The sequence below is a fragment of the Dromiciops gliroides genome, chromosome 1, assembly GCF_019393635.1.
Source record: "Dromiciops gliroides isolate mDroGli1 chromosome 1, mDroGli1.pri, whole genome shotgun sequence".
NCBI lineage: Eukaryota > Metazoa > Chordata > Mammalia > Microbiotheria > Microbiotheriidae > Dromiciops > Dromiciops gliroides.
Window position 1 is genome coordinate 114,852,675 of NC_057861.1, and position 26,695 is coordinate 114,879,369.

The 26,695-nt window shown below is 39.6% G+C and overlaps 1 protein-coding gene across 1 annotated transcript in view; it reads right to left on the reverse strand.

The window, feature by feature from the left end:
* DEPTOR (DEP domain containing MTOR interacting protein) overlaps positions 1-26,695 on the reverse strand; it is a 172,035-nt gene that overhangs the window by 76,320 nt on the left and 69,020 nt on the right. The window contains exon 4 of the mRNA XM_043978971.1: positions 8,819-8,997. Coding sequence (XP_043834906.1) covers positions 8,819-8,997 — 179 coding nt within the window. The remainder of the gene's footprint in view (positions 1-8,818; positions 8,998-26,695) is intronic.

Below are 26,695 nucleotides of genomic sequence, written 5' to 3' on the forward strand. Positions count from 1 at the left end.
GTTCTTAGCTGCAGAAGGGCTTAAGTGGGATCATGTATCCATACTGGGGCCACAAACCTCCGGGTTATTGTTAGCATCAGATGAGTTACCACATTTAAAGTGCTTTACAAACCTTCAAGTAAATGTGAGCCATTATTAGCTAGCTATGAATCCATGCTGGCCTTTGTCAATCATTGCTTCTCTTGCCCAAACTATAAGAGAAGTACCTACAAATATAATAGTAGTAATAATAGCTGACATTCATATTGCCCTTTTAAGTTTTATGAAGAATTTTTTTAAGCCTCACAATAACCCTGGGAGTTAAGTACTACAGTTATTATTATCCCTTCTTTACAGATGAAGAAACTGAGGCTCAGAGAAGTGAAATGATTTGCCCTTCCATGATCACACAACTAGTAAGTGTGAGAAGTGAGATCTGAATCCAGGTCTTCCTGTCTCCAAGGTTACTGCTCGATATACTATGCCATGGTACTTTACTTTAAAGTACATGATGGACTATTCAACTGGTCATGGATGAAGAGGTAACCTTATCCTTGAGAAGGCCCAAGCTTCTACATGCACCCTTGATCCCATCTACTTCCATCTTTTCTAGTGGACTATTTCCCATTATCAGCCCTACTCTCTCATCTTCAGTCTATCTCTTCCTGTCGATTGGCTCCTTCCCTGATGCCTACCAACATGGCCACATTTCCCCCATTCTTTTTTTTTTTAGGGCAATGGGGGTTAAGTGACTTGCCCATGTTCACACAACTAGTAAGTGTCAAGTGTCTGAGGTCGGATTTGAACTCAGGTACTCCTGAATCCAGGGCTGGTGCTCTATCCACTGTGCCACCTAGCTGCCCCCCCCTTCTTAATAAACAAACAAAACCTTTTCTCCTCTCCTCAGTTAAACTCCTCAAGCAAACCATGTAGATTAGATGTCTCCATTTCCTCTCCTTTATTTCTCCTGTAAACTCTCTACAGTCTGGGTCCCAACCTACAATAAACTAAAAATGGTCTCTCCAAAGTTACCAGTGATCTCTTCATTACTAAATCTGATGGCCTCTTATCAATTCCCATCTTTCATGACCTCTTGGCAACATGCAGCACTATTCTTAACCATCTCATTCTGGATATTCTCTCTTCTCTAGGTTTTGTTGCACACCTCTCTCTGGCTTCTCGCTCCACCCACCTGCTTCTTTGCAGGTTCATCATGTAATGATTAGAATGATGCCACTTGTTGGAGACTTACTGTAGAAAAGCTCCACCATAAAGTGAAGGTCTTTGAGGGCAAGACCAGGAGTCTTTTCTTTGGCGTCACTTAAGTTTGCTTGTGGGAGGAAGAAGGGGGGAGCCTGGTACTCTGACTCAGGCTCTTTCCTGAGGATGCTGGTGGAGAGGGGAGCTAGAAATGCGCTCTTTCTTTAATAGATAGGAATCTAGGCCTTTCTCTCTCTCTTTACCAAATTCTTGCTTAAAAGCCTAACTCTTGCTAAAGCTTATAATTTATTGGTGACCACTCAGTAGATATTTTAGACAGTTTAGCTAGAATTTTAGCCTTTAACAATCAGTGTCACAAGCACTGACCACAAGTGTCCCCCAATGCTCTCCCCTGTGCCCTCTTCTCTTTTCCCTTTTTGCTATCTCAGTTGGTGATCTGAGCTCCAATGGGTTCGATAATCATCCCAATGCAGATGATTCCAAGCTCCATATACCCAGCCTTAGTCTCTTTCCTGAGCTATCATCCTATATCACTAATTGCCTTTTAGACATCTCTAAGGGGATGTTCCACAGTTATCTCAAACTCAGTACATCCAAAATAGAACAATAACAGCAAGGGATGTATAGAAGGATTGCCTAGCAGCTGTGAGGGCCCAGTAGAGGTTGTATAACATAAGTTTGTAGTGTACCCAGTCAGAGCAGATGCTTGAGTTTCTTCACTTTGATTCAGAAGCATGTGTGTAGGAGTGAAGGCAGTGGATGGCTGGAGTGATCCAAGACCAAGACTTGTCAGGGCACAGTCAGCAATGTGATAAAGCAGGTAGGGACTGAAAAGAAAAGGACAATGTAGAGTTGAACTAGTTTTCCAAGACGTCAAGATGAGAAAAAGAAGAGAGAGTGGTGAGTACAGGGGTGATGACCTGGGAGAGAACTGAAGGGGCTGAAGGATTGGAAGCCACAGTGTAGACAAAGAGTAGGATCGTGTAAGGAAAAGCAGAGGGAAAGGGAGAAAAAGCAATGGTTAGATAAATGGATTTCATAATTCATGAACAGAAAGGTGGTACATTTGTGAGGTAAGATCAGGGATATCTTTGTATATAGCTGAGACAGGGTGGTGGAATGAATTATGGAAAGTGAATAGGTTGAGGAACTGTGTGATTAAGATGTTTGAGGGAGAGTCATTATGTGTGTAGGAAGCCCCAGAGATGAAGCTAAGAGCTGAAGAGGAGGAGAAAATTGTGAACCAGGCCCTGAATTCTTTGAGGAAGGAAGGGAAAAGACCTGAAGATCAGTAGATAAACAACTACTGGGCTTTTGATAGGGTGGTAGATATGAATTGCATGAATATCAAAGGAGGAGAGGTTACTAAGTGATAAAGGTAGGTGATAAAACTGGAAGTGACAATGGAGAACAAAGAGTTTCTCAACTTCCCTGCCTCTACCATTGAGCAGAGGGGAATGAATGAAAATGCAGCCAGGATTGGAAAGGGAGCCAGGAAGCCTTTATATAGTCCCAGTGCCTATCATAGTACACTTAATAAATGTTCTGTTAATTGAAAATTGAATAAAGGTACATATTTGGATATGGCCCAGTTAAAGTTATAATAACTTTTTTAAGGTGTGCACATAAATCTTTTTAAAAAATAAAATCTATTAGAAGCAAAGAAATAGAAATAGTAAGGGAGAGGGGAGGTAAAAGACTGAGATGGTGGAGAAAAAACAAGAATAAAATAATTAAAACCAAATGTTGCAAAATTATAAAGACTAGGCTTGGCCTCAAGCAAGAGATATGAGAAGATAACTCTCCTTGATTCTTTGAAGAAGTGGGGAATCGTGTTTGTGGAGCACTGTGTACCATATCAGGTCGCATCAGTATGTTGGTTTGTTTTGCTGAACTTTTTTTCCTTTTGTCTTTTTTTTTTACATAAGCATTAGCTCTCTGGGAAGAGACAGAGGAGAAATACTGTGGGAATTGTAGGTGAGGTGAAAACAAAAGATATCAATAAAATTTATTTTTAATAAAAGGAAGGATGGGGGAGTCAGTCACTTCCTGTTCAAAGTAAAAAGACATATGAAGTCACTGTTGTTATATAAAGGTGCCTTGCAAACCCAAATGGGATATATACAAATGTGAGTAATTGTTCCTATTGAAAGAAAGAAGAATGACTGATATCTTCTATTACTGATGTGTCTGGCATTGACATTTTATCTAAGCATACAAAACTGGCACTGGAAATGTTGGCTCTCATTCTTCCTGTTTATGAGTAAGTGGCCGTAACCTCACTGGAATCACAGTGGTAGGGTAACAGAGATGATGTAGAAAGTTACCAAGGGGAGGCAAATCAAGGAGAACAGGATGTAATCTTTATGGCTTACTGCTTTCATGAAAAGACAGTCAGAGCAACTCTGAAAGTCCATTTCAGAGAAGGCAACCCAGGCCCCAGGCTTCTTCTAGGTAACTTTTGCTCAGATGTTTAAGATGTGATAGCCTTCCTTAAGCAGGTAGCCACCAGCCCTACAAGCACTTGAATATTCTCTACCTCATTTATTCCTGACTTATCTTTCACATTTTGAAAGGGAAATTATTTCCCATAAGCACTCACAATATTTTCTACTTTTCTAATGCTCTGCAGAGCTGTGACTAGCAATTTTTGCACCTGGGGCAACTGACATCAATAATATCAACCAATAAACATCTGTTAAGTGCCTCCTATGTGCTGGGCACTGTTAAGTGCTGGGCATACAAAAAGAGGCAAAATGCCCACAAGGAGCCACAACATAACAGGGGAGACAACATGCAAACAATGGCATGCATTTTACCTTCCAAAAACCTTAAGATAAATTCAGCTGAATAGAAGAAAGTGAGGGGTAAGTAGAGTGACTCTGAGATACTGCCTCATTAGAAAGCATGGGGGCAAAGACCTTGGAACATCAGCCTGTGAGTATGTAGACCACTGGGACACTTCAAGGCTGCTGCTAATGATATTGTTGTCTGAGTGGCCAGTCCAAGGAATAGCTGATCTGTATTTTGGCCATAGCTCGAGGGGGCGGTGGGGCGGGGTAAGAAGCATGCTATCTAGTAGTTTCTTCTTTTAATTGTCAGTCAGTGCACATTTATTAAGTGCTAAACATGTATCAGGCATAACTAGTTTTGTTAAATAGTTGCTAATCTCAATTATTTCTCTGCTGCTGTCAATACTGTCCCTCTATATTTTGGTATGCTGGGACAAAGCTCTGATCACTCCACTTTAGTTATGACTCTGCCATTTTGGGTAATATCAAGTCAACAGTAGTGAGATAGTTGGCGACTTAAGTGACCCAATGTGATAAAAACAAAATACCAGCTTCAAAATATTACAATCTGGTTACACTGTGAAAGAACTCACCTAAAATGAAAATACAGATGTTCTATTGTTATAGAGAGCTCAGCCTAGGTCTAATGGTGGAAGACGGATGGGCTAGTGTAAAGGACATGTCCCCAAGGGTCCAGAGAGGGCCCTCTCTCCCTGTGAGAAGAACATAAACAAATGGCTGAAACAATTTAATGACATGAACCGGTGCCTAACAGAATAACAAGAGACCAGGTGCTTATAAAGAATTTGTACATGCAGAACTTATCACTGTAGTCAAGATGAGTTATCCCTCCAAGGGCCTCTTGGATGTGTGATACTGACACTGGGGGGAAATGTTTTGCCTGAGAAGAGAATGTAGGAAGAAGCCATGATCCCAGGGGAATGAAGTTGGAAGAACTCCACCCCACTCCATTTCATCCTACCCCACCCTTGTATCTGGACTGCTGTTCTTGTTATATATCTTGATTACAGGCGGAGAGCTTCCTGTAAGATGCCCTCAAAGGGGCTGCTTTGGAGGGGGGGGGGTGTCCCATTCTGTCACACCCTCTTGGCTAAGACTGTTTTAAAGCAGGTTATATTGTTCAACTGCTCTAATCAAGCCTAGGATGGGGAAATCATGCTTCTGGCTACAAAGACTACAGACCCCAGGTTACCCTGTCAGCAACTGCAGCTGAGAGCAATTTACCCAAGTAATTATTCATCTCTGTCAGCCCCTCCTTTTATGAAGTGGGGGAGAAGGAGGGGAATGTTGATATATGAGTAAACAGATAGCTAGTTGGCACAAATTTGCCCCTGGTGAGGTGAAGTAATAAAGATGACAGATCTTCCAGTTCATTCTGGGACAAGGATAACCTTGTTAAAAAAAAATTATGGGCTGTCAATTTTTATATTTTTAAGGCAGAGGGAGTTAAAGGCATGAAAGCTAAAGATTCCTTCATTATTTTTCTTTTTCCTTCCTGCCCTACTGTGACTAACATTTAGTACTGATTTTCGCTTTAGTACTGATTTTAGCTTTAAAACTTGGCCAAGTATGTGTTTTATATGTCCAGAATATCAGTGTCTGGTTAAATTGCTTATACTTCAAACAGGTTAATTGTTTGCTTATCTGAAAAGCACACCCATAATTATAGGCTGTCAGTAGCCATTAATGTATAAAACTGATGAAGATTTCACAAGGTATGGATTTTCCACCCCTAACACACTGGGGAGCCAAATTCTTCAACATTTTCCATAGGGAAATATCTTTAATCAAAACATAAGGCTAAACCCAAGTTTCACCTTTGAAACTGAAATGCAAACAGAAGAACAATTATATTGTTTCCTAACTCTCTGTCATTACTAAGGATATAAATTGATATTGATTTTCTTTAATCCACATGCAGGTAGTACATTTGTATTGTGTTCAATGTCATGGAAAATGCCTTGCATAGAGCCCAACAAAAGAAGGGTTCCCTGTTGTTGGTTTTTTTTTTTCCAGATGTTCCCATTTCAGGATAACATTGTGCTAATTTCTGAGAAGGGGGGTGGGTAAAAGAGAGAGACAGAGACAAGAGACAGAGATTGGATAATTGGATAGGCACCATAGGACAAGAAATTGAAGTCTAAAATTGAATAGGAGAGAAAAATTGAGCTGGATCTCATTTGGAATTTTATGTAGTGCTTCCAATGATGAATTATACAACCTGGTCTGTTGTGAGGTTAGGATTGGGATAAGGTAAGGACCATGTCCACTCAAAGTCCATGGTGCAGGCAGAAACCCCTACAGACATGGGAATGGAGAGGGGAAAATAAGGGAGAAATTCCCTCACAGGCAAGGTTTAGGTATATAGAACAATCTGCCACTCTCCATGGCTAGCTATGCAGGTTAATTAGCTGGCCAGGTCCAGAAGCAGAAGGTAGTATTGGAGTCAGAGCAACATTCAAACCAGTGATATCCATAACCAGACTCAAGAGGACCCTGATGAAAGACAAAATCCAGTTTTCAAGCTTCAAGTGCTAGAAGATAGACAAAAATTCAAGAAATGTGAATGAATATAACTCATTATATCCAAAGGATGCATGGGCACCCAAGTGAATTTTAAGCCTAGCTGAGAGTCAGCTGGCTGGTACAACCTGACTAGTCCCAAATCCCCATCAGCTGGAATATTCCTCCCATCACCAATGGTCTCATTAGCCTCCAAAGAAACTATGGAATGGAGGGCTAGCTCATACCCCTGTCAGTTAGAGTACTCTGTAGATAACTTCACTTTCATGAACCTCCATTGAATGTATGACGTGGTGCATACATCCTACTCTCTGTACTGAAAAAGCAACAACACATCTTTGTGAAACCAATATTTTCCCACTGATATCATTATATCAGGTTCAGAAGAATCTGGCCCAAAAGGCAACAGTAAAACACATGGAGAATGTAAGGCAGGAAGTTACAAGTTGCCAACAAATCACTTAACTTCTCTCAGCCTCATTTGTAAAATGAGGGGGATAGGCTCAAAAGCCTCAAAGATCCCATCCAGCTATAAATTCATGACTTGTGGTTTTTCATCTGTAAAATGAGAAAATGATATCGTATTGGAAGTGATTTCTCTCTCTCCCCCTGAACTTGTATATCACTCAATATTTCCTCTCATATTACACTTTATAATCTACATTGTATTATACAGTTAATGATTAGTTTCTTTGAAAGCTCAATTAAAGCCTCATCCTATATAGGACCCTTTTCCTGATTCCTCTTGACCCACCTCAACTTCAAAATTACCTTGTATTTTTTTGTTCAGATCTGTAATTTCATTGGTATAGGGCATTTCCAGTAAGGAGACTCCTTCCGCCAATGAAGCTCAGCATCTGTTCTGCAGTGTATAGTCTCAGAGGATTGCCGAGGTATTAGGAGATAAAATCACTTTGCTCAGGGTCATACGGCAAGTATGTTTTAGAGGCAAAACTTGAAACCAGATTTTCCTGAGTCTTAGATTGGCTCATCATCCATTAGGCCACATTGCTTCTTGTGCATTTTCCATATATTAGGTCTGTATGTATGCATATATATATGCATGTATGTATGTTGGGCAGCTAGGCAGCATAGGGGAAAGTACTAGGCCTGAAATCAGGAAGACTCCTCCTTCCTGAGTTCAAATCTGACCTTAGACACTTACTAGCTCTGTGACCCTGGACAAGTCACTTAAAACCCTGTTTGCCTCAGTTTCCTTATCTATAAAATGAGCTGGAGAAGGACATGGCAAACCACTCCAGTATCTTTTCCAAGAAAACCTCAAATGGGGTCATGAGGAGTTTTCCAATTGAAAAGTGACAACAACAAAAATGTATATTAGGTATACGTATATATGTAGGTATGTATAAATACATATACATACATATAATGTATGTATATATGTGTACACACATACAGATTGTTCTTCCTTATAGAATGCAAGTTCTTAGAGGGCAGAGAGTATTCGTTTTTGTCTTTGTACACTCACCACCTAGCAGAGTGCCTAGCATATAATGGGTGCCTAATAAATGTTGATCTAGGACAATGCAGCTAGCTTTCTATCCTCTACCCTACATTGCTTCTCATATATTTTCTATATATTTTGTACAAACTTATATTTGCACATGTTGTCTTCCCTCATAGAATGGAAACTTTTTGATAGCAGGGACTACATTACCCAGCACACAGTAGGGCTTAATCGAAGCTTGTTCCTTGATTTCATCCCCTTCTCTTAAGAGTCTGAAATGTTTCTGTAATCTCCCCTTACCCACTCATGCCTAAAACAATGAGTGCCCTGCACAAAATGGCCATTCAAGAAATGTTGATCAAATGATGTTTCCTCCTAGTTCTATGTTTTAAAAATATTGTAGAACTCCAAAATAAGATGGAAATCATAAATTAGGATTTGAGAGATAGGAAAAGGGAGTTGTTGTTGTTTGTCCTTTGTTCTCAAAAAGGACCATGACATAGGGAGGTGATGTCATGACTTGCAGTGAATTGGATTTAAGTGAGGGAGGGCTGTGCAAAGTCACCAGACTCACTCTCTCCTCCAGAGCCATCTGGGTCTAGTGGCAAGTGACTGAGGCAAAGGGGAAAGGAGAGGACTCAGCAGGAATAGCCACAGAGATCATGATCAGTTTTGGTCCTTCCATTGATTTAGCAATCTGCCACTCACCAATTTGCCCTCTCTTTGTCTCTCAGGGCCCCCCCAAACACCAGTCAAAGGGGTTTGAGGTACCTGCTAAGAATGAGCCTTTGTAAATTCACAGTGAATTCCTCACCATGCTGGATGATACCGTGCTCCAGAAGCCTATGGCAAAGCTGCTCGGCTTCATTCCTTGTGGTGGCCTCTCCTTCCTGAACCAGCCAATCAAGGAGCTCCGAGGCCATGAAGGTCCGCTCATACTTGATGCCTTCTTCCTCCCTGGGCTGCAAGAGTGTGTTTTCAGAACTCATCAGCCTATTGGCAGAGGTGGGGGAGAAGGAGAGAGGAGAAGAAAATAAATGAACACATGCTCTTTCCAGGATTCTGGAAGGGATCATGGCAAGGAAGCTTGCCACAGTGTCAGATGCTTCTGTCCAGGGCCTGCCCCAGATATTCCAAATAGAGAGGCTTGATTCAGGAATGAACAAGGTGGATTCTCATGTGGCAAGCGGATAGCGCTGGAGAGATATCAGTCCACAGCACAGTCATTAGCAAATATTAATCTTAGCCACCTTTAGAAAGGATTATGAGCCACTTCCCCCTTGCCTTTAAGAAAAGAAATTAGTCCATTGTTTCCCACAGGCTTTGTTGGAAGTATGTATTTCCACCAAGGCATCATCTACTTCCTTGAATAGCTGTGCTAATTAAGAAACCCAGGAAAATCACCACTTGGTAACCCTCTTCTTAGATATCCTGTTTCTCGCACCTCCTAAAAAGCCAAGAGCGACTCATCTTCTTCTCTAAAGGCCATTATAGATAAGGGCCTGCCTTCCATACCAGTGTCTGAACTCTCTTTCAAACCATTCTGTATTTTGACCCCATTTTTAACTCTCATTTTCCATTCTCCCTGCTACAGATTGCAAAACCAAACTAATGAGAACAAAATGCTTAAGAGTCACAGAGTGTTACAGTTGGAAAGGTTTTAGGTACCATCATCTAATTCAACTTCATTTTGCAAATGAGGAAATTTGGGTTTGCAAGAGCTATAGTGGCTTCTGCTATATCCCAGGACGAGTTAGGGGTTGCTCTTGGTCTAGATCCCAGTCCTCTGATTTCCAGTCCTCTTCCTGTACTAGGAAACCATACATGTACTTCATAAGCATTTCACTGGGTAGTTACTGATGTTTTACAAGGTTGCCTGTATACTGTCTACATCTTTCAGACAGACATCTTCTATAAGCTCCTGGCAGACAAAGGACAGCCCTTTTAAACTGATTTACTCAGTATAGTGTATGATGGGCAGCTAGGTGGCACAGTGGATACAGTGCCAAGCCTAGAGTCAGTAAGATCTGAATTCAAATCCAGCCTCAGATGTTTACTAGCTATGTGACCCTGGGCAAGTCACTTCACCCAGTTTGCTTTAGTTTCTTCATGTGTAAAATGAGGTGAGGTGGAGAAGGAAATGGCAAACCACTCCAGTATCTTTGCCAAGAAAACCCCAAATGGGGTCATGAAGAGTTGGACATGACTGAACAACATATGTAATTAGATTTATGATTTCATATACAATACTATTTATGAGGGGCAGCTAAGTGGCATAATGGATAGAGTGCCAGACCTGGAGTCAGGAAGACTTATCTTCCTGAGTTCAAATCTGGCCTGAGACAGTAGCTGTGTGATCCTGGGTGAGTCACTTCACCCTGTTTACCTCAGTTTTCTCATCTGTAAAATGAGCTAGAGAAGGAAATGGAAAACCAGTCCAGTATCTTTGCCAAGAAAACTCCAAATGGAGGTCAGAAAGAGTTGGACATGACTAAACAACAACAATGACAACAAGTGTATGATGAATTTAGGAACTGATTATCTTTAGTGATAATGAGGATTTCTCTACACAGTCATGTGAAATCTTTCACTGCACAAAATTAAAAATTCAAGATTCTCCTATTATGGATGGCACATATGTGAAAGTCAGGAAACTTGGTTCTAGACACAGCTGGGCAACCATAAGGAGGTCACTTAACCTCTCTGTGCTTCAATTTCTTTACATGGGGGGACAGGGAAGTACGGAATGGCAAATGCCCTATCTTTTCCATCTGAATGTTATAAAGCAAAACTAAGATAGCAAGTATATTAAACAGTCTGAAAAATTAGAAAAACTCAAACAAATGCAGGATGTGATTGCTAATAATAATATTAACATACTCCTAAGTATCTAATGAACACTAGGCATTATACAAGCTTATTAATGCCCTTATGTCCCTACGTTTTAAATATTATCATTTGTATTTTAACAGTTTTCCCAACTTAATCCTCTTTCAAAATAGAGACTTGGCTGCTAGCCCAGGGTAAAAGCAAGTTAGGTAATCTTGCTTGTGGCATTTGGGCATTTCTCTTCATGCTCTTCTCAGTTTTATTTCATCCTATTCCCCTTCTCCAAGAATAGGAAGTAGCCTGGGGTTTGGAGTCAGAGGACCTAGGTTTGAATTCTGTCTCTGCCACTTACTACCTATGTGGTCTCAAAGTGACAATAATATCCCTGGACTAATGTTTCTCTTTTGTAAAATAAAGAGTTGGATTAGCTGGGTTCTAAGATCCTTTCCAGCTCTAAATCTAAAATTGAGTAAATGAAGGACAAAGCATTTATTAATTGCCCATAATGTGCTAGGCACTGGGGATAAATGCATAAAAGTGAGATAGTCCTTGCCTTCAGAGAGCTTACATTCTAATAAAGGGAAGAGAGTTTTCTTTTGGGAGCTCACAAGAATGAGAGCATTAAAAAATAAGTAGCAGGATGCAAGGGATCTGAACCTTTTTTGTGTCAGGAACCCCTGAGACAGTCTGGTGATATCTATGGACCCCTTTTCAGAATCAAGTTTTTAAAGATAGTAATAAAATGCAGGGGCTAGGGCAGTTAGGTGGCATAGTGGATAGAGTGCTGGGCCTGAAGTCAGGAGGACCTGAGTTCAAATCCAGCCTCATATACTTACTAGTTGTGAGACCCTGGGTAAGTGACTTAACCCTGTTTGCCTTAGTTTCCTCATCTGTAAAATGAGCTGGAGAAGAAAATGACAAATCATTCAATATCTTTGCCAAGAAAATCCCAAATGGGACCACAAAGAGTGAGACATGACTGAATGACAACAAATAAAATGCTTAAGGGTATACTGGAAAACAATCATACTTGAAGTAGTTATCAAACGTATTATTTAAAAAAAAAAAAACAAGTTCACAAACCCCAGATTTAAAATTCCCGGCTAGAGGAAAGAATTCTGGATTGTGGTTGGGAGAGAACTAGATTCAAATCCTGCCTCTGGCTCTTACTAGCTGTGTAGCAAGTCCTGAGCCTCAGTTTCCCCATCTCTAAAAGGGCAATGGTGATAACTCTAATACCCACCTCACCAACCTGTCCTGAGGACCACAAGACATAACCTAACAATAATTGTAAAGCACTTTAACAACTTTTAAATCGTTATTTATTTTTATTAGTGCCCTTTATGCTCCAGAAAATCTGTAGTACACTGACCTTCTCTTCCCTCAGTGAATGGGCACCCTCAAGCCTGAAAAACCTCCTCAATTTTGCCTCTTCGGCCCCATCTCTACTTACTGAAATCCTTTTCTTCTTTCCAAAGCCCAACTTAGGTGTCACTGCCTCCAGAAAGCCTTCCTAAATTCCTCTTTCCTTTAAAGCTGAATGTGATTCTGTTTTTCTTCTCCCTTGGAGTTTTTCATTTTCTAATTAGTGTATCCTAATTTCCAAATTTGTACCCATGTCTCACTCTCCTCACTATATCATAAGCTCTATGAGGGCAAGGGTGATGCAATCTTTTTTCCATTTCTGTATCCCCAGTGCCTAACACAATCCCTTGCAAATGGTGAGCTCTAAAAACATTTGTTGAAGTGAATAACCATATATGACATTATATAATCTGAGCAGTTTGACTGCCTTTGGTATAGAAATCCATCATTAATAGTATGATCTTAATCTTCCTCTTTTCATTTCCTTTTCTTAGTGAACCAGCTCACTTCCCTAGGCAAGGAAATTCATTTATTGGAGTTAGCCTTAGGGCTAATCTACATTAACTGTTGCATGATATTAAATCAACTTCCTCTTTTGTCTAAAAATAACAATTAAAGGGCAATTTCATTATGCTCTTGTGTCAAAGATGGTGTGTCCCCTATTGACTGAACAAATCTCTTTTCCTTTTTACAAAATTAAAGACATGGGTATTCTAGGTGAACCAGAGAATAATTAGCTGGTGTATAAATTAGATTTTTGTTCATATTGCAAAGAACACAGAGTCTCAGAGTTGGAAGGGGCCTCAGAGGCCAGCCAGTCCAAACCCTACCCCTCTCCAATTCCAAACAGTCACCTGGTCTCTGCCTGAAGCTCCCCAGTAAGGGGGAACCCAACACTTCCTGTCTGAGGCAACTCATTCCACTTTGGGAGTGCTCTGACTGGTAGAGGGTTTTTCCTTACCTCAAGCCAAAAACTGTCTCTGTAGGGTTCTACTCACTGCTTCTCATTCTGCCCTCTGGCTTGGAGGGTCACAGATCTCTGACTGGGAGGGGCCTCAGTGACCATTAAATACAAGTCCTTAGTTTGTGCAGTTAGGTGGGGAAGTGGATAGAATGCTGGGCCGGGGCCAGGAAGACTAATCTTCTTGAGTTCAATTCTGGCCTCAGACACTTAGTAGCTGTGTGATCCTGGACAAGTCACTTACCCCTGTTTGCCTCCATTTCCTCAGTTATAAAATGAACTGGAGAAGGAAATGACAAACCACTCCAGTATCTTTGTCGAGAAAATCCCAAATAGGGTCACGAAGAGACAGACACAACTGAACAACCTTCATTTTGCAGATGAAGGGCTGTGCTGGGCTGCAAGTAAAGACCAACCCTGTGATTGCACCAACAGAGACCCCAGGCATGCTGCACCAAAGGAATTTATCCCGAAGCCTCTGAATCAGCTGCAGAACCAGCATCTTCTGGAACTGAGCCTGCAGCCTAGGGAGAAATTCACTGTCCCACCCGAGCAGGGAACCAGGAAGAAATCCTGAGCAGTGGGAGGCCCAGGTGGGGGAGGGGCACAGGTTCATCAAAGCTAAAAACCACCACAGTGCTCTGCTGCCTGATTAACTAGCAAGTTGGCTTGAGGTTATCTTTAGACTAGAGAACAGGCCAGGTGAGATAAAAACCTGCTCTCCCTCAAACCAAAACACCTGGGACCCTCTGAAGCTGGGGATACTAGGGAGTTAAAAGTCAAGTAAAAGATGAGCAAGCAAAGAAAGTTCAGAACTATAGAAAGTTTCTTCAGTGACAAGGAAGATCACGGTGCACCCTCAGAAGAGGAAAACAACCTCAGGGCCCCTACATTCAAAGCTTCCAAGAAAAATATGAACTGGTCTCAGGCCATGGAAGCTCTCAAAAGGGACTTTGAAGAGAAAGTAGGAGAAATGGAAGGAAGATGTGGAGAGAGGGAAGAAAGAATAGAAAGAGAAATGAGAGCAATCCAGCAGAGTCATGAGAAAAAAAGTCAACAGTTTGAAAAGTCAAATGGAAAAAGAGATAAAAAAGGTGTCTGATGAAAATAATTGCCTAAGAATTAGTATTGAACAAATGGAAGCTAATAACTTTATGAGAAACTAAGACATAGTAAAGCAAACCCAATTCATTGAAAAAATAGAGGGCAATGTGAAATATCTCCTTGGAAAAACAGCTGACCTGGAAAATAAATCCAGGAGAGATAATCTGAAAATCATTGGACTACCTGAAAACCAGGACCAAAATAAGAGCTTAGACACCATCCTCCAAGAGATTGTCTTGGAACATTGCCCTGATATTCTAGAAGCAGAAGGTAAAATAGAAATTGAAAGAATCCACTGATCACCTCTTGAAAGAGTTCCCAAAAGGAAAACCTTCAGGAATATTATAGCCAAATTCCAGAACTCCCAGATCAAGGAGAAAATATTGCAAGCAGCTAGAAAAAAGGAATTCAAATACTGTGGAGCTCCAATAAGGATAAAGCAAGATCTAGCAGCTTCTACATTCAAGGACCGGAGGGCATGGAATATGATATTTCAGAGGGCAAAAAACTGGGACTACAGCCAAAAATCATGTACCCAGCAAAACTGATTATAATCTTTCAAAGGAAAAAAATGGGACTTCAATGATAAAGAGGACTTTCAGGCATTTGTGATGAAAAGACCTGAACTGAATAGAAAATTTGACTTTCAAATACAAGACCTTGGAGAATCACAAAAAGGTAAACAGGGAAAAGAAATCACTAGGAACATTAAAAGGTTAAACTGTTGGGGGAAGCTAGGTGGCGCAGTGGGTAGAGCACCAGCCCTGGATTCAGGAGGACCTGAGTTTAAATCCAGTCTCAGACACTTGACACTTACTAGCTGTGTGACCCTGGGCAAGTCACTTAACCCCAATTACTTCACCAAAACAAAACAAAAAAAAGGTTAAACTGTTTACAGTCATACATGAGAAAATAACATTTCCAACTCATAAGAACTTTTTCAGTAAGGAATACACAGGTCTGAACTGATTATGAAGGGATGGTATTTGTAAAGCATTTCTTTTTTGTGTATCCTTGTCCTTTGTGGAGTAAAGAGGGTGGGTTGTCTGGTGTCTACGGCCAGATTTGGGGTTTGGGCCTCCTGGGTCCAGGGCTGGTGTTTTGTCCACTGTGCCACCTAGCTAACCCATGATGACATCTTTAAAATAGGGGTGAGGGGTAAGAGGAAGAGACTGGGGGAGGAGGAAGGGGAGAGGTGGAATGGGTAGAGGTAGCTTACATGAAGGAAATAAGAAAAAAGCCTATGGAGGGGAGGGGAAGAAGGTGAAGGAGAGGGGGAGGGAGTGAACCTCACAATCATCAGAACTGGCTTAAATAGGGAATAACATACATACTCAAGTGGGTATAGTAATATATTTTTGACCTGAGGAAAAGTGGGAGGAGAAGGAGATTGGGGGCGGGGGGGGGGGTGGAGAAGAGGGGAAGGAGGGAAGGAAAGTTTGGGGAAGGGAGCCGTAAAAAGTAAAACACATTCAAGGAAGGTGAAGATGTTCTGCATAACACCACATGTATGACATATATTGAATTGCTTGATTTCATAGGGAGAGTTGAGGAGGGAGGGAGGAAGAAAAATTTAGAAAAGAGAATTAGCTCAAAGGCCTTAACCTCATCAGAGTGGGCTCAAGGAGGTAATAACACACACACCCAATTGGGAAGAGTAATCTATTTAACCCTACAGAAAAGTGGGAGGGGAAGAGGATACAGAGGGAAGGGTGAATGAAGGAAGGGTAGAGCAGGAGAGGGGGCAGTCAGTAGCAAAACACTTTTGAGGAGGAATAGGGCAAAAAAAATTTTTTAAAAGAATACAAGGCTTATGTGTTCAAAAATATTCATAGTTGCTCTTTTTGTGGCAGTAAAGAATTGGAAATTGAGGGGATGGGGAATTGGAGAATGGCTAAACAAGTTGTGTGTGGTAAAAATTATTTGTGGCAAAGATCAATACTGGAAGTTTTAGCTGAATTATTTGAAAGATTGTACGTGCCACTGAAGCGGCTTTTGAAGGACCTCCCCTTTTGGGCAAGAAAATGTAAGAACATGAGGAACTTCCAGGATGCCAACTTAAAAGTGAGAGCGGGAACAGAAGGGAAGTTTGCTCTCTCTGGCTGCTGACTTAGCTGTGGTGGTGCTCTGGTGTTCGGTCTTGGGTGTGCTGGTTTGCGCCTGGTGGGCAGTTTGGGATTCGGTGAGTTTTATAAAGGAAAATCCTAAATTCCTTCAAACCAGCCTAATCTCTGGGATTGAACAGACTAAATTTAGATCTAAGACTATTCATCTGTATTTCTACTTCCTTATTTCCCTAATTGGTTTCACCTTTGTTGTCTAATTCCCAAGCAATAAAAACAAATCCCTCACAGATTAAAGCTCAGAGGCTCCTTTTCTTATTGGCCTGGGATATATATATATATATATATATATATATATATAAAAGGGAAAGTTCAAAGGGGGAGATTAATGCTCCATATATCCAGTTTTGAATCTCACATGTGGCATATGAATGTAATGGAATACTATTGTGCTAAATGATAAGCAGATGGATTTCAGAAAAACCTGGAAAGACTTACATGAATTGATGCTGAGTGAAATGAGCAGAACCAAGACAACATTGTACATAGTATCAACAACATTTGGTGATGATTAACTATCGTGGACTTAACTCTTCTCAGCAATACAATGATCCAAAGGACATATAGTGGAAAATACTCTCCACATTCGGAAAAAGAACTATGGAGTCTGAATGCAGATTGAAGCATACTATTTTCACTTTTCTTGTTGTTTTTTTGGTTAATGTCCTTGTTTATTCTTTCTTGTGGTTTTTTTCTCTTTTCTTCTGATTAATGTAGAAATAGTTTAACATGATAGTAATGTATAACCTATATATCAAACTGATTGCTGGCCTTGGGAGTAGGAAGGGAAGGGAAGGGAAAGGGGGAGAAAAATTTGGAATTCAAAAAATGTCTTTACATGTAATTAAGAAAAATTTTAAAAGAATATACAGCTTTATATTTAACCCTATTAATTATTTTAAATTAAATTCAGATCACCATTCTAGCCAACGGGTCAGCAAACTATGGGCTGAGGACCAATTCCAGCCTGCCTATTTTTGTATGTACATTTTTAAAATACAGTAAAACTTTATTTTAAAATATAAAAAGCATTTTTAGCTGTACAAAAACGATCACTGGGCACTGGCCACTCTTTGCCAACCCCCTACTCTAGCCTATCATGATCTTTCTGCATTCTGAATCTGTCATCCAGTGACAGTTTTTCCTCCCAATTTTGCGTCATCTCCAAGTTTGATAAGCATGTCATGTATGGCTTTATCCAAGCTAATAATAAAAATGTTAAACCACACAGAGCCAATACATTTCTAATTCTGACAAGCAATCATTAACAATGACTCAAATATACTTGAAGCTAGACCACATCTCTCTCTTTTCTACAGGGCTATAGCATGATGGAATTTATCAAATGCTTTTCTAAATTTAGTAAATGACATCTATAATATTATCTTCCAGGTTAATCACTCAGTCAGAAGAGGAAATAAGGCTAGACTGGCATGACACGATCTTTGTGAAACCATGGAGATTCTTGTTAATGCCCCAGGACTGACAACTGCTTCCTATTTTTTCTAGATGTTTACCATCTTTTTAATAACATGTTCCAGAATTTTGCCAGGAATGCAGTCAAGCCCATTGGCCTGCAGAAAAACAAAACAAAACAAAACAAAAAACCTGAGACATTTGTCCTTTTCCAGTCCCCTTCCTTATTCACCATGATCCTTCAAATAGCTGTCAGTCAACACAAATTTCTTTATTAATAGGAATAAAGGCACATATATACCAGGTACCTTGACAAGAAATGAGGGTACAGAAAAAGGCAAAAACAGTCCTTGATCTCAAGGAGCTTGTCTGCTAATGTGTCTTTTGGATCATCTCCAAACTATGTGGCCACCATTCCCACCAGAAACTTAGACTCCATTCCTGGAACCAGCCCAGGTTCTGATAGCTGATTCTATATTGCCCAGATCTAGGTTTCTACTTTGTTTTCTGCCCATCTCGAAATTATGCTGCCTGAGGGAACTTTTCAAGTCTCTTTCCAGCTGTCTTTTATGTGAAGTTGCCCTATGCTTGAATATAAACTCCTTGAAGGTAGGGGTTATCTACCTTGCTTATATTTGTGTCTCTTGTGTTTACTGCCTAGATCACAGAATGCATTTATCCATGTAAATCTATATGTGTGTATAGAGAGATATATAGATATATCTCTATCACATATCTACATACATACAACTGATATGTATATATACACAACTGTATATACAACTGTATACACACATATACAACCATAAACATACATACATAATACATATATACAACTGAAAATGACTGAAATATTTCTCTATACACATATAGAGACATATTTCAGTCATTTTTTATTTGTGTCCAACTCTGTGACCCCATTTGGTGTTTTCTTAGTAAAGATATAAAAGTGGTTTGCCATTTCCTTCTCCAGCTCATTTTACAGATGAGGAAATTGAGGCAAACAGGGTTAAGTGACTTGTCACACAGCTAATGTCTAATCAGATCTGAACTCAGGAAGATGTTTTCCTCACTCTCGGTCCCATGTTCTAGCCAAGATGCCACCTAGCTGCCCTGTGTATAAATATAAATAAACAAGCAAATATGTGCATTTGTATATGTATAGGTATGTCTGTGTCTATATTTCTGTCTTCCTGGGAACTTATATCATACTTGGGGGATATAACATGTACCTAAGGGGTTTTTGTTTTTGTTGTTGTTGTTGTTTTGTAAACACAAAGTTTAAGTATGGACCCATCTGAGAAGGGGAAAAGCACTAAGACCTAGGGGTGAGGTGAATTAGAAAAGGTTTTATGAGGCATCTGAACAGTGGTTTACAAGAAGCCAGGGATTCCATTCAGTAGCTCTTCCCTGTCACAGCACACTACCCAGAGTTAGGCAAAATGTGGGAGCTGATGCTAAAGTCAATTTTCCATGAATACAGCTGAATCAGATGTCACAAGAAATTCAATTTCAGCCAAAAGGGGAAGAGACTGCATGACAAAGAAGGAAAGGACAAAAGGAACTGTTATGACTGGCAGCCCTGGAATATCTTAGAAGTACATTTGTTGTTGTTCAGGCGTTTTAGTCATGTCTGACACTTTGTGACCCCATTTGGGGTTTTCTTGGCAAAGATACTGGCATAGTGTGCCATTTTCTTCAGACCATTCTACAGATGAGGAAACTGAGGCAAATAGGGTCAAATCACTTTCTTGGGGTCACACAGCTAGTTAGTGTCTGAGGACAGATTTGAACACATCTTTTCCTGACTCCAGGCACAGTACTCTATCCACTGAGCCACCTAGCTGCCCCTTAGAAGTACATTTGGGGTGTTTAGTATGCACATAGGATCAAAGGTCTAGAGCCGGAAAGGACCTCACAGGCCTCATTTTATAGTTGAAGGAGGTTAAGGCTCAAGGTCAAACAGGTAGGAGGATCCAGAGGCCGAATGTGACCATTGCTCCAGAATCAATGAGTTTTTCTTTCTGCCGTGCTGCTCAGTGTGTGTACATCACAGGGGAACTTCAAAGCTTCACATGTTTATATATTGAGTGAAAACTGAAACAGGAAGAACACTATAGGGAAAGAGAAGCAAAGGAAACCATTATTCTGCCTGTGAAGGATGAAACCCTCCTCTGAGAAGGGTTTGGGCTTTCTGTGCTCTGGAGAGAATATTAATTCTCAGACATGGCCAATGTGTTAATTTGTTTTGCTAGAAGATGTACATTTATTACAAGGGAGGATTTGTAGTCAGATAAAGGGGGTGGAGGTGGTAATTTAGTGGGTAGTGATAGAAATGGGAAAAAAAGCATAACTAAAACAATGTTTAAAATGCAGAAGAAAATTAAGTGTCGAAGGAGACACAAATGGATCAGCTATGTTATAAACTTTTAAAATCTGATATATATAAAATACAGTTCTTTAATAACTATTTATTCAAACTTCTTGAGTTTTTATATGTTGAAATGTTAATTTGTAGGTGATTAAGTTTACAATAAGTAAAAAAAAAGGAACATTAAAAGAAAAGTGAGTCTTAGTTTCATATAAAATGAAGAATACTAATTCCACAGCAACAGTTTTAGCTACTGTCCATATTCACCACTCAAAATCTGTATCCCAAAAAGCTATATGCAATTGTGATTTCATAACCAGGAAATTCGATTTTTTTTAAAAAGGAAAAATAAAACAAACCCAAACAAAAATTCAAAATACTAAATCCAGCCTAAAGGAAATGAAATTTCCATCCAAAGGCAGGGGTGACATTCTGACTATATTGGGAGCTAGTCAGAATACTGGATTCAGTTTTAGGTAACATTCCTAGGATATTGACCACCCGAACTGAATAAAGATAAGAGTTACCAAAATGATAAGACTTAAAATCATGTTGTATGAAAATCACTAAAACACTCTGAAGATGTTTGGCCAACAAAAAGCAAAGACCTAAGAGGGGATGAAAGATAGTTTTGTTTTTTCCCCCAAATATCTGTAGGTTTGTTTGTAGGTTTGGTTAAGAGAATACTGAAATGGAAAAGAAAAAAAAAAACCCTAAGAAATAAATGAAAATAGCTAACACATACTTGTACATACCTGCATTTGTGTGTCTATATCTATATGTTTAGATATAAACATACATGAATGTGCACATTTATGTATGTGTTTATATATACATGCATATACACACATACATACATGTTTAAAGATCCTAGGGTGGAATAGCAAAGGTAATAAGCTAATATAGCAAAATATTGAGGATTTGAGGGAGAACAAGGTTAATAGTTGAACAAGATATGGATTGTACAAATTGTAATCTGCACAAGAGTACTCCTATTAGCGTGAGTACCAACATTAACCACATCACATATCCTGATTTTTAAAGATCTATGATCTCCTTGGTGCTCCTTGATCTTCCCATAACTCAAAAAGATCAAAGATTAAAACCTCTCTGAAGTTGAGTAGGAGATCTTCCATAATTTTTGCATGGCCAAAAAATTCCTAAAGTTGCTAACAAAATTATGAGACTCTCCAAACTTGGTCGTTGGCAGATCATTCAGCCCTGGTTCTATTTTCTATCTTAAACTCATCACCTATTTTATTTCTGAGCATAATGACCATTTCAAGGGACGAGAGGTAGGTAAGGCTAAACTCATTTACACAAAGCTTGCTTTTAAGCTCAACTGATAATTAATCAGTTAGATGATAAAGTACTTTGCTAACACAATTATCTCCAATTTACTTTGACTATTCCTTATGGCCTGATACCCAGCAGGAGATCTTTAAAACCAAATGGCTTAATTATCTTCTCCCCAAACTCAGGAAAGGATTTTTTAAAAAATACAACAAGCTTATAGCAATTAGTGTTAGGCTGGTGTTTGGGGCTCTCAGACTAATGGCAATACACAGCATAGAGTCCTGGCCTGGAAAAGTTCCAAGCAGTGGAGCAAAATGGGGAAGATTTTCTACAACTCTGCGAAGAGATCCTCTATCTTATGGCTTTCTTCCCCACAAAGCTTAAGTGTCATAAATTCTCAGAATATCAGCTATAGTTACATCCAGTTGGAAGTCCCAAATTAAAAATTTTAAAAGCACATTTAAACGTAATTTTTCAAATCGGCAACCCTGCTTTCCTCCATTAGTGTACGTAATTCAAGGGCTAGCCTTTATAGGAAATGGTAACTAGTGCCTACAAGTCCAAAGTCCTTCTCTCTGGGGGGACACCAGGAATTAGGTAAAAGCAGATGCAAGGAAAGGACAAAGAAAGAGTTTCTTTTGATTTAAATGAGTAATTCAAGGGGTTGCCTGCCAAAGTGGATTCATTTTTAGATTTGGAGGCAGAAAGATGTGGATTTAAATGCCATTCTTGACACTGATTTTGAGACAGACAAGTCATTGAACTTCATTCACTGCTTCAGTTTCCTAATTTGTGAATGGGGAAGGGGAGTGGGGGAGCCTTAGTCTCTGCCTCATAGCATTGCTGTGAAACCTGTCTTTATGAATATGTCTGGCCTGCTGGGCTGATACTTGCAGGAGAGGCTCAGGGTGTAATAAAATATAATGGAAAGGCCCTGTTCCTCAATTCAGAGCATGTTCGGGATTATTTCCAGTTTACTTACCATGTGAAGAAAAGGAACCTTTCAATTGGTTGCTGAATCACAACTGGGAATGTATTCAAAAGGCACTAATCAGCCCAGCCATTTTCTCTTTCTCTGACAAGGAAGGACTGCTATAAATCTCCTGTTGGGGAGATAGACCTCATTCGGCTGCTGCCACTATGTGATCCATGGGGGTGTGGTTCTTCTGTTGCTTCTGTCTCTGTTGTAACTATTCTTTCCTGCCTTAGGCGAAGGGATATTGGAAGTGGAATGGATTAGACTTTGATGGTATGAGCTTAATTAATGCACTGGGATGTGACCCTGTGAGCTTCAAAAAGTCAGGAGAGCAAACCATGAGAGAATGAGAAATCAGAGTCTAGGCAGAATTTATAGTTTACCAGCAAAGCCTCAGGACTCAGATCAACTGGATTGACCCCATAGCCTTGTCCTATCGGCCATACCACATTCAGAAGCAACTTGGGGCAAATGCTCTATAGAAACTGCTTTTAGCTTGAGCCCACTCTCCCTAGTAACTGAGGTGGTGTTGGGGATGATATTTGTGCCTCTGTTCCTGCTATATCTTCTCAGCAAATGTCCCTTTGTAAAAAACTAATTGATCTTAATTGACTAGCTGAAACTAAAATGCTGATCACTGGCAAGTGATATTAGAGAGAATGTACTAGAATAGGGGATGGAGTTCATAATATCAAAGAATCACCCTTGCCCCTTATAACTCTGAGGAAAAATGTAGCCTTGACAGAGAACCTAACTTGTCTATAAGAGTAGAACTGGGATAAAAGTCTTCTGAGGGTATATGTCTAGAATCAAATAAGGGAAAGCATGTAAAATTTTCTGCAAATTTTAAAATGTTATACAAATTTCATTTACAATATTATTATTCAAATATATTTGTAATAATATAAGTCTTATTGAGGCACAGAATTTTATAATGCATAGAAGACCAGTTTTGGAGCCAGAAAGATCTGGATTCAAGTCCTATGTCTGACATACTAGTTGTGTGACTGTGGGTAAGTCATTTATAAACTCTCAATGCTTGGGGTAGCATTCTGTGACTCACATTAGAATGTAAGTTCATTAATAGCAGGTACTAGATTTGTTTTTGTTTTTTCTGTATACCCCTAGTGCTTGGAACAGAGCCTAGCACTCAGTAAGTTTAATAAATTCATGTTGATTGATTAATAAATTACAGATAAATTGCTAATGTACATCAGTGATGGGATTTTTCACATTGGGAAGTTCCTCACACATGAATCAAATAACAGGTCCAGTTAAATTAAACAGATCTCTACAAATGTTTATACTGACCCCAAAATAAAATTTATTCAGCATCTAAAACCTTGTTCAAACACAGCATACTTGTGTTTTTATTTATCCTTTAAAGCTTCAAAGACCCTTTTAAAGAACTAAAATTAAGAAGTACTTGCTTCTTGTTAATTTGGTATTTTTCTCCATTTAGCAAACAATGGATCTGTACTCCCTCCCCATCTTATTTTGTACAAGGCTATAATTAACCAGGGATGTTTTCATTTTGCAACTAGAGCAACAAAGCCAGACTTACCTCTCAGCACCATCTTTAGATAAATGGATTTACTCACAATCTAGTTAATAATAGGCAGTCCCCATACTAACAACAATCCCAATATGCTGTTTCAACTAGGCTGAGCATTAAATGGGGGGGGGGGGAGGTGGATATCTCCTCACTAAGACTTTCTATCCCTTCTCTAAACTCTTGCTATTTTCCTTTGCTCCAAATACTTCTATCAAGTGCCCTTTTCAATTCTATGTATTCTTATTGTTCTAGACATTTGTAATCATCTCACACTTTCCCCTCCTCTTTCACCAACTCCAGAATCTCCCTCAAGTCTTGTATCAAAGTCTGCACAACTTTAAAAAAAAAAAAGACTTTGGGGTCTTCTTGTCTTTCTTGCAGAAGTAATAAACTAAAGCTTTATGGAAATGAGTGCTCATATTTAGACCATGCTGCAAACAGTGTCCAGTTTCGAAAGAAGCATTGGAAGATATTTAATGTCTTTTCCATGCCAAGTGTGGCAAAGTGAAGGGTGTATCACCTCAGGTTAAGGACAGGCTTTAGAAATCAGAGCCTGTCAAGTGTTTATGGATGCAAAAATTCTCTTCACATTAGCTCAGGGGGCTTAAAGAAGATATGGAAGAGGATGAAGTTTATCATGAAGACCCAATTATATAATAATTAATAATAATAATAAATAATATTTATATAACAGCATTTTAAAGTTTCCAAAGAGCTTCACAAAGTTCTCATTTTGTCCTTGCAACAACTCTGGAGATAGGTGTTATTACCCTCATTTTACAGATGAGAAAACTGAGGCAGATAGAGAAGTGATTTGCCTAGAGTTTTGCTACTAATAAGTGTCTGAGACAGGATTTGAACACAAGTCTACCCGACTCCAGAGTCAACACTATTCACTGAGCCAACTAGTTGCCTATCCAAAGCTATGGAGAGGTAAAGGAAAGAGGAATGAGAAAAAACATTAGCTTTAGAGGTCAAAAGATGGATGGTAACCTTGGCCCGAGCTGTTTCAGGTCATTAATGAGACCAGAAGCTAGGCAGCCAGGGACTGAGAAGTAAATGGGAGGAGAGAAATAGCAAGAATAGAAACAGGATTCCCAGGAATTTGTCAGCAAAAGAGAAGATAGAAAGTTATTGTTTGAGGGAAAGGCAGAATAAAGTGAGAGTCTTTAAGGATGACACTGAGCCTGTTTTAGGCTGTGAGAAATACTCAGTGGATTGTTGTTTGTCTTTGTTTTTGAAGAGGGCAATGACATCGGGGTGATGTCATGACTTGCAATGAACTGGGTTTAAGTGAGGGAGAGCTGTGCAAAGTCATCAGCTTCACTCTCTCCTACAGAGGCATTTGGGTCTAGTGGCAATATATAGATCAGGATGACTAGAGATGGCCCCACATGCAGTGGGAGACTTTGACCTTTTTAAGCTAAAGGCCTGTTCAGTGATTAAGGCTAGGTAAGAAAGGGGGCAAAGAATAACCTCGTTTGCTTAACCAATAAATAAACAGACAGATGAATGAATGAATGAATGAATGAATGAATGAATGAATGAATGAATGAATGAACGAATGAATTTGGGAGGGGAAGACTCAGTGAATAGGGAGAGACTGAATATGAAAGAGGGAAGAATCAAATGGGCAAAATACTGGAGGACATGGGATTAATCACAGGTAGAAGAACTAGCCTGTCCCCTTTCCTCAGAAACAAGAGTAGAGTCCAAGAGAAATGATCAGTGAAAATATAAAGCCTTCTACCTTCTCTTAGTCTGGGCTGGGAGAACTTGCTCTTTCTAAGACCTGACCCTGATGGATAAATTGGACCAGTAATGTTTCAGACTGAACTGGGAGACCAAACTCTAGAGCAAAGCTTCTTAAACTGTGGGCTGCGGACCCCATATGGGGTCATGTAACTGAATGTGGGGATCACAAAATTTTGGCAGCAAATGTTTGATTTGTATGCCCATTTTATATACTATATACCTGGGGTCATGTAAAAATATCTCAGGAAAAGGGTCGAGAGTGAAAAAAGTTTAAGAAGCCCTGGTCTAGAGTACAAAGAGATAACAGAAACTTCAAGGTTTCTCTAACCTGTCAATTTTAACTGGCCAACTGAAAGGAAGGTAGAGTAGATGCAGTAAGTATTATCTTGATTACTAAGTGAAGTTAATTCTTAGTTACTTGTTTATATTTGTAAGCCCAGCCTTAGCACAATGCCTGCTTATATAGTGATTAATAAATGCCTAAGTACTTTAAAATTTACAAAGCTCTTTCCTTACAATAGGTGTGCTTGGTGCTAAGAGCAACCACCTTAGAATCAGAAGACCTGGGTTATAGTCTTGGCCTGGAAGCTCACTAGCTATATTACCTATTTAACTTCTCTAAGTTTCCATGTTTTTCTTGGAAACAGCCTAAAGTTATTTAGAACCAAATTTGATGAATAGGAAAAAAAGGAAATATTGGGGCTGGGGAGCTCTGGAACAATCAGTGGTGATGAAGTTGTTCACAATGTCTGTTAAGCAGTAGTTGTATGTCTTAACTGAGAATCTAGGAATGTTAGTGGTGCTTCAGCCAGAGAGGCAGAGTGCTCTGGAAACCTTAAAGAGATGAGAACTACTTTTGTTATTAATGACTGTGAAGAAGTCAGACCAAGGATTATTTTTCCCATTTTAGAGATGAAAGAATAGGCTCAGAGAAATCAGA